The sequence below is a fragment of the Pectinophora gossypiella genome, unplaced genomic scaffold (assembly GCF_024362695.1).
Source record: "Pectinophora gossypiella unplaced genomic scaffold, ilPecGoss1.1 Pgos_37, whole genome shotgun sequence".
NCBI classification, from domain to species: Eukaryota; Metazoa; Arthropoda; class Insecta; order Lepidoptera; family Gelechiidae; genus Pectinophora; species Pectinophora gossypiella.
Window position 1 is genome coordinate 736,840 of NW_026063247.1, and position 10,208 is coordinate 747,047.

A 10,208-nucleotide genomic window follows, 5' to 3' on the forward strand; every position below is an offset into this window, starting at 1 on the left:
CTATTTAACGAGGGAAAATAATCCTTACTAATATTATAAATGCGAAAGTAACTCTGTCTGTCTGTCTGTCTGTTACGCTTTCCCGCTTAAACCTCTCAACCGATTTTGATTAAATTTGGCACAGACAATCTTTAGACCCTGAGAAAGAAAATAGGATACCTGTTCACACTGGAATGGACTGTATATTGAAACCACTGTTACACTATATGATGGATTTATTAACTTCACGAAACTCAAAAAAAAAAACATGCTTGATAATCTAATAAGAATCAATACGTCCAAACGATACCGCGTTCTAATTTTGGATAGCGACATCTAGCGGTAACTATTGGTAACATCGACCACAACATACTCCCCCCCAAAGGACAACATGTCCTTTTACACATTTGGTAATGGACAAAGCTTCGAAATAGCACGCGTCACAACTCCGGTCGACGTGCGAATGTCATATGCTCTGGTTAAATTGTCTTGTCCTGTATGTTTAGTCATCACTCTTCCTAAAAGCCATTTACTTGGCAGACACCTCGGGTCTTTAATGAGGACTAAATCTCCGATGTTAAACTCTTTTTGTCGGCTCCTCCATTTCGGTCTCTGTTGCAATCTTGACATGTACTCCGATTGCCATTTCTTCCAAAACGATTGCATCATTCTTTGTGTCAACTGCCATCTCGTTAAGGAATGTTCCTTCAGGTCTGTGTAGTCACTCTCAGGTAAAATAATAAGTGATTCTCCAACCAAAAAGTGTGCGGGTGTCAACGGATCTAGATCATCAGGATGGTCACTGATAGGTGAAAGTGGCCTCGAGTTGAGACAAGCCTCAATCTGTGTCAATAGTGTATTCAGCTCTTCGAATGTGAGGGTGGATTCCCCAATTATTCGTTTCAGATGGAATTTCGTCGATTTAACTCCGGCTTCCCATAAGCCACCAAAGTTAGGGGCTCCCGGAGGTATAAATTTCCATTTGGTGCCTTCACTATCCAGCAAGGAAGAAAGCTCATCAGGAATGCTCGATTTACCCTCTTTCCAAATATTAAGAATCTCCTTGCTAGCTGACACGAAAGTAGTTCCGTTGTCGCTCCACATCTCCCTGCATGGACCCCTCCTTGAAATAAACCTTTTAAACGCAGCCATGAAAGCGTCTGTAGTCATATCGCTCACCAATTCGATATGTATGGCTTTGGTGACCATGCAAATAAACAAAGCTATGTAAGCCTTAAATGATTTAGCTCCACGCCCCTTACTCATTCTCGCATTGATGGGTCCAGCAAAGTCCACTCCACTAATTGAAAAGGGTCTTGAGGGCTTCACTCGACACTCTGGAAGTGCACCCATCAATTGTGTTCTCGTAGTAGCCTTTAGTTTGGCACATGTCATACAATTGCGCACGAATCTCTTGACTGCATTTCCAGCATCAATTAGCCAATATTTCTGACGAAGATAGTTTACCATCATCTGAGGTCCACCATGCAGGGTTTTTGCGTGCGCTTCCTTTAAAATCAAAGACAACAAGACGTTGTTTTTCGATAGAATTATCGGATGTTTACGCAAAAATTCTATGTCTGCATGCTTTAAGCGTCCACCTACTCTCAAAACTCCATTTTCGTCTAGAAAAGGGTTGAGTGAAGTCAAACGGCTTCCTCGTTTGATGTGCTTCCCGTTCTCTAAGTTCTCAAGCTCTTCGGGAAAATCAACTCTCTGGGAAATCTTCAAACATGTGGTAAGTGCTTCTTCGCGTTCTTCATTAGTAATAAATGTAGGTAAGTTCTTATTTATCTCCTTTTTATTTTTCAGGTGCAGCCATCGTCGGATCCAGGACACTACAGCGAGCAGTTTCTTTAAGGATGAGTATCTCTGGAGTAAGGTAAGTAAGTACTCATTTTCTTTTGGGTTGATTATGTGTGCGCAAAGAACACTCTCTCGTTTCTCCAAATTCGTTTCAGGCACATCACAGGTAAGTAGTTTAAGATCTCTCTCTTTCAGGAATGACGGCCCTTCCCACCACAGCCTATTGTTTTTAAATTTTTCAGATGACACTCCTCGTGACGCAGGATCAGCGGGATTTTCTTTTGTGCTAACATACGACCAGATTGTCTCAATTGTGTTTCTGATCTCTATAACTCGGTTTTTGACGTAGGGTTTCCATCTCGACGGTTCGCCTTTTATCCAAGCCAGTACCACCTTGGAATCTGACCACGCGTAAGTATGCACAGGATCTATTCTCATTGCCTTTGCAACATGATTTAACAGCTTACAAAGTAAGACCGCTGCGCACAACTCAAGACGTGGTAGTGAAATCTCTTTAACAGGTGCCACCCTGGTCTTTGCCATTAATAAAGATGTATTTATCGTTCCGTCGCTCTGTTTCACTCTAGCATAAATCACTGCTGCGTAGGCCGTTGTGGAGGCGTCTGCAAATCCATGAAGCTGTATTTCTTGGCAATCTTTGGTCACCTTGATCCACCTCGGAATTTTTATCTCAAAAAGTTTATCGATTTGTGATCGGAATTTTATCCATTCGTCTCGTAAGTCTTCAGTAAGATCTTCATCCCATTGCGATTTCCGAATCCACAATTTTTGCATGAAGATTTTTGCCACTCGGTGCAAGCCAACCCATAGGATCGTATAAGGATGCTATAACAGATAGCACATTTCTCTTCGTAATACCTTTGTCAGTGTAAGTTTCTATCTTGTTTGTCACTTGTAGGTCATCTTCTCTCACATTCCAAATTATACCGAGTGTTTTGATCGTCTCTTTCTTATTAAGATCTATCTCTGTTTTCTTTGCTCTTTTTTCTGGTTCTATTTCTGTCATAAAGTGTGTACTGTTTGACGACCACTTTTGAAGTTCAAACCCTCCTCTTTTTAACATCTCTGTTAGTTGTTTTTGTGCCACAATTGCAGATTCTACATCGTCTGCTCCAGATAAACAATCGTCGACATAGAAATCTCCAGTTACTATCTCTTTTGCAAGAAAAAACTTCTCTTCTTTACCTTCATCCTTTGCGATCTGTCTTAATGGCTAGATATGGCGCACAAGCCATGCCAAAGGTGACGGTAAGTAATCGATACTCTTTTACCTCTTCCTCTGTGTTAAATCTCCAAAGAATTCTTTGGAAATTTGTATCTTCACTCCTCACTCGCACTTGCCTATACATTTTGATAATGTCGGCAACAAAGCAAACTTTGTGTGATCTCCACTTCAATAATAGATTGCGTAACTCTTCTTGAAGTGGTGGGCCAACCAACAACTCATCGTTGAGTGACACTCCGTTTGTGCCTTTGCACGATGCGTCAAATACTACGCGTACCCTTGTAGTATGTTTGTCGTTTCTTATCACTGCGTGATGAGGTAAGTAAGTTGCTGCTTCATATTTCTCGTTTTCACCCACAGGCTCCATGTGTCTCAATGTGATATATTCTCTCATTACCTCATTGTACTCTTGTCTCAAATTCTCGTTTTTAGACAGCTTTCTCTCAAGATGACTCAATCTCTGTGCTGCAATTTGTCGTGAATTTTCAGGAAGTGTCGGTTTCTCACTCATAAATGGAAGTGCCACAACGTATCTCCCATCAGTGTCTCTTTCCACAGTCTTCTCGTAAATTTTCTCAGCTCGCGTCTCAAGATCAGTGAGAGTATAGTGTTCTTCACTCGGCAATGACTCGTCTTCCCAAAATTTTTGTAACATGGTATCCAGTGCAACGCTCAGGTGCATGGTGACAATACCATGCGGATTGTTCTGTTTAGAAGCTCCTCCAGATATGATCCAACCTAGTTGGGTCTGTTGCGCAATTGGCGACCCTGGTTCTCCTCTTAAAACTCCGCTCATTAGTATCTCTGTGTAAATATTCACTCCAAGTAACATGTCTATGCTACCAGGTTTGTGATAGGTAGGGTCTGCTAATACCAAGTTTTGTAGATGACTCCACGATTCGTGATAGATTTTTTGAGCAGGCAGGATATCAGTCACTTGCTTCACCATATAAGCAGTACAAGGGCATGTAAAGTCATTCGCTTTGGATGATATTTGAAATTTAGAAGCGTGGTTGATTCGTGCTGACATTTGATCAACTCCAATCACATGACCTTCCACATGTTCTAGTCGCAGTTGAAGTTTCTTAACGGTAGCTTCACTGATGAAGGATTCTTGTGAGCATGGGTCAATCAAGGCTCGAACAAGTTGTAAACCTCTGCCTGTATGTATATTCACTAGAGCAGTAGCCATGAGAGCATTCTGACCTTGAGTTACAAAGTGTGACCGAATAGCTGGCATCGTACTCGTCTCATTCTCATTTGATGATATATTTGTCTCTGAAGTTCCGTGATTCTCTCTCGCTCTCGTATAGTGCAGCAGTGTGTGATGTCTCTTATTACATTTATGGCATGACTAGCTTTTGCCCGCGACTTCGTCCGCGTGGCGTGTTATATAAGAGAGAGATCTTCGTGTGTGTGGGAGTGCATATCAAATTTCAAGCATCTAACTTATGCAGTTTAGATTTTTTCATACATTTTTTTTCCCAATAACTCCCATTTTTCAAAATACAGCCAAAAATAAACTTTATATTTACTAAGGTATGCATGCATGCTAGATTGAATCAATTGATTGAATTGATTTTTTTTTAATTGATTGTTCATTGAGTTTTAATTTTAATACACACTTCCTCTCTTCCCTTCAACGTTGCTGTGCCCTACAGGGTCCATGTTTTAGTTCCTATGCCTATGTAACACCCCATTGTACTACATGGAATGCAATAAATAATTTAATTGAATTGAATTGAAAACATCTATCTTACGCGGTTTCGATTTTTTCATACAAATGTTTTTTTCCCGCTAACTCCCGTTTCCGTGGGAATTTTGCAATATCCTGTTGCAACTAAGGTTTAAGTTAACCTCCTGCCTACCAGAAGCACTTTTTTTGGAGTATGTTTCTGAAATTTTAGTATGTTGTTCGGAATAGGTTGACATGCAAGGGAAAAATAGATAAAAAAATCCTGCTTTCGGAAAAACGATTTTTCGCTATGTCCTATGTAGAGAACAAAGTGACGATATTACTATGTGATTTATGTAGTACATAGGATAATTCTGGGATGATATCTGGAATAAAAATAAGTAAAGGTACTGAAAAGCAAACAAAAAAACTTATATTTTAAGCCTCCTATCAGAAAATTGAGAAACAAAACAAAAATAAATCAGTCTTCTTCAAAAATTATCAAAATTAAACAATTCTTCCTTATAATTATAACATAACAGAACAATAAATCAACATTTTGTACTTTTAAGTCATTAATGAGGAACATAATCATGAGATCAACTAGGTATAAGTAAAGCTTCAATTAAAAACTACTCAGCATCCTTGTGGAAGTCGGAAAAACAATTCCTATTTGGTGTAAAACAGAGATAAATATCACATTTTATGCAGTAAACTGTGGTCTTTTTGGAGCATCCTCTATTCCTACAGCGCGATTGTTTAGTGTTATATTCGGGTAAGTGTGCAGCAGACTTCATACGGCGTTCTCTGGAAGGTATTGGTTTGATAAGGATCTTACGTTTCTTGTGTTTGGGTTCGAGCTCTTCATACTCTTCACCTCCACTTTCACCATCACTTTGTTCTTCATTGTCTCCAATAAGTTTTGTACCCAAATCGAGTTTGTACTGACGCATTTGTATTATGTTTCTCTTTATGGCACCTTTCTCTATTTGAACAGCTCTATATTGCAGCCAAGCATTTACCACCGCCAAATCAAAGAGATGTGATATAACACGAATTGTCCACTTTTTTGTTCGGTTACGCGATGGGCAGACTGAAAGCATGCGATCTGTAAGGTCGACTCCACCCATGTTTTGGTTGTAAGTTTTAATAACTTCGGGCCTTCTAACTCTTTCATATCGCTTATCTTTTTTAGACCAACGTTCGCATTCGTCGTGGTTTTGATCACAGTAACAAGTGGACATCATTAATACTGGTTTGTTGTCGAGCCACATTGTAACAGCGATTTTTCCATCCTCTCTTACCTTCACTTCACTACTTCCTCTCGCCTTTTTTCGGAATACTTTTTCTTCTGTCAAGACACAGCTTTTAGGAACTCTGTTTTTCATAATGGTACCTGTACCATGAAATCCACGTCTCAATAGTTCATCGCACAGTTTTGTAGAAGTGAAAAAACGATCGAAAAATAATAAATGACCAGGGACCAATGTGCGAGTTAAAGTTAAAACGGCTGCTTCGCCTAAACCAAAACCTTGGCCGATCAAATCCGGAAACGTAGTGTCTCCCTGATACACCACCATATCGCAAACAACGCCTTGAGGAGTTGCGAGGACAAACACTTTCAACCCAACGGGATTAGGTTTGTTGGGGCAGTATTGACGCATTGGACATTTTCCGGTGAAAGGGATAATCATTTCATCAATGCTCATTTCTTTAGGCCTGTTTTGTTCATGACAACCATTTAATATTCTTTGAAAAAGTGGTTGTATTTTCCAAGTTTTTTGTATTTTTTGTTCTGCAGATACTTCACTGTCGTAAACACACTTTAGGCGAAGTCTAATAAAAAAGAATCTGTTTCTTGTCATAGCCATTGCAATGATGGGAACCTTCCATTTTTCTGACCAGTACATATCAATTTGAGGATACTGTAACGCAGACATTATCATTGTGATACCAATATATATTTTAAGTTCTCTCAAAGTAAGCCCCATTGATTTACCTGTCTCTAAAATATGTGTTCTATTTGTACAATTAACGATCGTTGTTAGTATTTCATCATCGATATATTGATCATAGAACTGATTCCACTCCCAATTTTTAGTTTCTTTATGTATATACGCTGGTTGCATCAAATCATTCATTTCTGGTTCTATAGTAGCTTTGGTCCACGTATCTTGAATACCATCGATTGTTTGGCGATTTCTGATTGCTATCTGTCGAGTAGACAAAGATGGTGGTTCTGACTGCTGAAAATCATCTCCAACTCGTGTTCCACGTCCACGCCCACGACCGCGAGAACGTCCACGCGAAACGCTTCTCCCACGACCTCGTGATCGAGACTGTGATGTCGAAGATACATAAACTGAATCGCTGGATAACGCTGGAGAAGCAGAAGGAGTGATTAACGTAGCGTCTTCTTCGTCTGAACTGCTAGACTCACTGATTTGATGGTCATTGCCTCTTTGGCTGATCTCTGATGGAATGAACTCTGGATCGTCATCCGAATCTTCTCCGGAATAGTCAAACTCGGAGTCATTTAAAGCTTCAGATATGTCATTATCCGTTATAACTGCAAAAACACAAAATATCGGTCAATACCTTCCAATGTCCTTCTAACAGTACACTTAGAGTCGAACTATCAAAACTTTAGTTACCTACATTTGTTTTTTGCAAAGGACATAAAACAAGAAAGTAAGGTTATGTGGACTCATTTTACTGAAATGCAAAAATACCACCGGATATTACCTATTTATACATTTATTTGATTATTAACTACATCAACATAATGAATTGTAAATATTTATATAAGATTATCATTGATTAACTTACCTCTGCGCGAGCGCACTGCCACACGTCTGCTTTCAGTCGCCATTTTGCAAAAAATGGCAGATGTCAAATGTCAACTTTTTATGTCTATCTTACGCAAACAAACAATAGATGTCGTTAGTCTCAAATTCACAGTGTTACCATTAATAAAACCGATAATAGATTTTTTTTATTGTTATGTTCTATGTACAGTACATATGTAGGCAGGAGGTTAACTAAAGTACCTGCATGCCAAATTTCAAGCGTCTAACTTAAGCGGTTTAGATTTTTCATACAAAAGGATTTTCCCGCTAATTTCCGTTCCCGTGGGAATTCCGGGAATTCCTTTCTTAGTGCACCTCTACGGTACCTAAGCTATGTCCCTTCCAAATTTCAAATGCCTACATTTAGCCGTTCAGGCTATGCGTTGATATGTCAGTCACTGAGTCAGTCAGTTTCTCCTTTTATTTAGATTTGATTTTTTCATACAAATGTTTTTTCCCGTTAACTACCGTTCCCGTGGGAATTTTGTAATATCCTGTTGCAACTAATCTTTAAGTTTACTAAAGTACCTGCATGCCAAATTTCAAACGTCTAACTTGAGTGGTTTAGATTTTTCATACAAAAGGATTTTCCCGCTAATTCCCGTTCCCGTGGGAATTTCGGGAATTCCTTTCTTAGTACACCTCTACGGTGTCTAAGGTACCTGCGTGCCAAATTTTAAACATCTTACTTGAATGGTTTAGATTTTTCATACAAAAGGATTTTCCCGTTAATTCCCGTTCCCGTGGGAATTTCGGGAATTCCTTTCTTAGTGCACCTCCACGGTACCTAAGGTACCTGCATGACAAATTTCAAACGTCTAACTTGAATGGTTTAGATTTTTCATACAAAAGGATTTTCCCGCTAATTCCCGTTCTCGTGAGAATTTCGGGAATTCCTTTCTTAGTGCATCTCCACGGTACCTAAGGTATCTGCATGCTAAATTTCAAATGTCTAACTTGAGTGGTTTAGATTTTTCATACAAAAGGTATTTCCCGCTAATTCCCGTTCCCGTGAGAATTTTGGGAATTCCTTTCTTAGTGCACCTCTACGGTACCTATGGTACCTGCATGCCAAATTTCAAACGTCTAACTTGAGTGGTTTAGATTTTTCATACAAAAGGATTTTCCCGCTAATTCCCGTTCCCGTGGGAATTTCGGGAATTCCTTTCTTAGTACACCTCTACGGTATCTAAGGTACCTGCATGACAAATTTCAAACATCTAACTTGAATGGTTTAGATTTTTCATACAAAAATATTTTTCCGCTAATTCCCGTTCCCGTGGGAATTTCGGGAATTCCTTTCTTAGTGCACCTCTACGTTATCTAAGGTACCTGCATGCCAAATTTCAAAAGTCTTACTTGAGTGGTTTAGATTTTTCATACAAAAGGATTTTCCCGCTAATTCCCATTCCCGTAGGAATTTCGGGAATTCCTTTCTTAGTGCACCTCTACGGTATCTAAGGTACCTGCATGCCAAAATTCAAACGTCTAACTTGAGTGGTTTAGATTTTTCATACAAAAGGATTTCCCTTCACTACTCTGCTCCTATTGATTGTAGCGTGATGAAAAGTATACTATGACCTGTCCAGGAGTGTGAAGAATAATTGTACCAAGTTTCATTAAAATCCGTCCAGTAGTTTTTGTTTCTATAAGGAACATACAGACAGACAGACAGACAGACAGACAAAAATTTTACTGATTGCATTTTTGGCATCAGTATCGATCACTTATCACCCCCTGATAGTTATTTTGAAAAAATATTTAATGTACAGAATTGACCTCTCTACAGATTTATTATAAGTATAGATGAATTGCTCTTGCAGGATCTCGCACTATGTTTTGGTGAAAGACAGTTAAAGCACAAGTTTTCCTTTTGGACATATTGTACTTTCTCATTTACATTCAATTTCGCAAATTCTTTGCATAAATACAGAGCGTGATTCTCTTTACACATGGTGCAGGTAATGTTGCTTGATGAAGTAGAGGTCGTAGTGAGAAACGTTTTTGTCTTTGTTCCTACCTTCTCTCTGGAGGTAGATGGATTAATCATCTCTAAAACTCTGAAACGTGTCTCTAGAAATTTGACGAATTTGTCAAAGGACGGAAGCGAGTCTGTAGATAAAGATCCAAGTTCTTCTTCCCACATTTTATGCGACTCATCATCGAGTTTGTTCACCACAATGAAAATTATTAAAGGGTCCCAACTCAATATGTTGACCTCGTTGCTCTTTAAATTGTGCATACATTCAACTGTTGTATCTAGTAGCTCTTTGATATTCTTTGCTGTTCCCGCAATCAACTTCTTCTGATTGAATAATCTCGTAAGAATAGAATTCACTATAACTCTCTTATTATTGAATCTTTTGGTTAGAATGTCCCATGCAATGTCGTAATTTTTCTCACTAATAGCAATATGTTTCAGCAGTTGCTCTGCCTCTCCTGTCACACAACTCTTGAGATAATGTAGCTTATTCACCTTGTGAATAGTGTCGTTGGTATGGATGAGTGATTTATACATATCTCGAAATGTACTCCAGTCTTGGTAATTTCCGCTGAACTTCGGAATGTCGATTTTTGGTAACCTCACTTCTTGCGAATGAACTCTCTCAGAAGACCTTGATGATCCCTCAGGAGATGTAGTTACTTTCGATCT

At 39.0% G+C, this 10,208-nt stretch overlaps 2 protein-coding genes across 2 annotated transcripts; both read right to left on the reverse strand.

Annotated features, from left to right (window-relative positions):
• Positions 1 to 378: 378 nt before the first annotated feature.
• LOC126381137 (uncharacterized) lies at positions 379 to 3,863 on the reverse strand. The gene is made up of 3 exons (XM_050030667.1): positions 3,309 to 3,863; positions 2,665 to 2,836; positions 379 to 1,316 (listed from the first exon to the last, which is right to left on the reverse strand). Exons 1-3 carry the CDS (start codon positions 3,861 to 3,863, stop codon positions 379 to 381), a joined length of 1,665 nt encoding a protein of 554 aa, XP_049886624.1.
• A 1,020-nt stretch (positions 3,864 to 4,883) lies between these two features.
• LOC126381141 (piggyBac transposable element-derived protein 3-like) lies at positions 4,884 to 7,670 on the reverse strand. Its single transcript, XM_050030670.1, has 2 exons — positions 7,536 to 7,670; positions 4,884 to 7,275 (listed from the first exon to the last, which is right to left on the reverse strand). Exons 1-2 carry the CDS (start codon positions 7,576 to 7,578, stop codon positions 5,339 to 5,341), a joined length of 1,980 nt encoding a protein of 659 aa, XP_049886627.1. The 5' UTR covers positions 7,579 to 7,670; the 3' UTR covers positions 4,884 to 5,338.
• Positions 7,671 to 10,208: the final 2,538 nt, after the last annotated feature.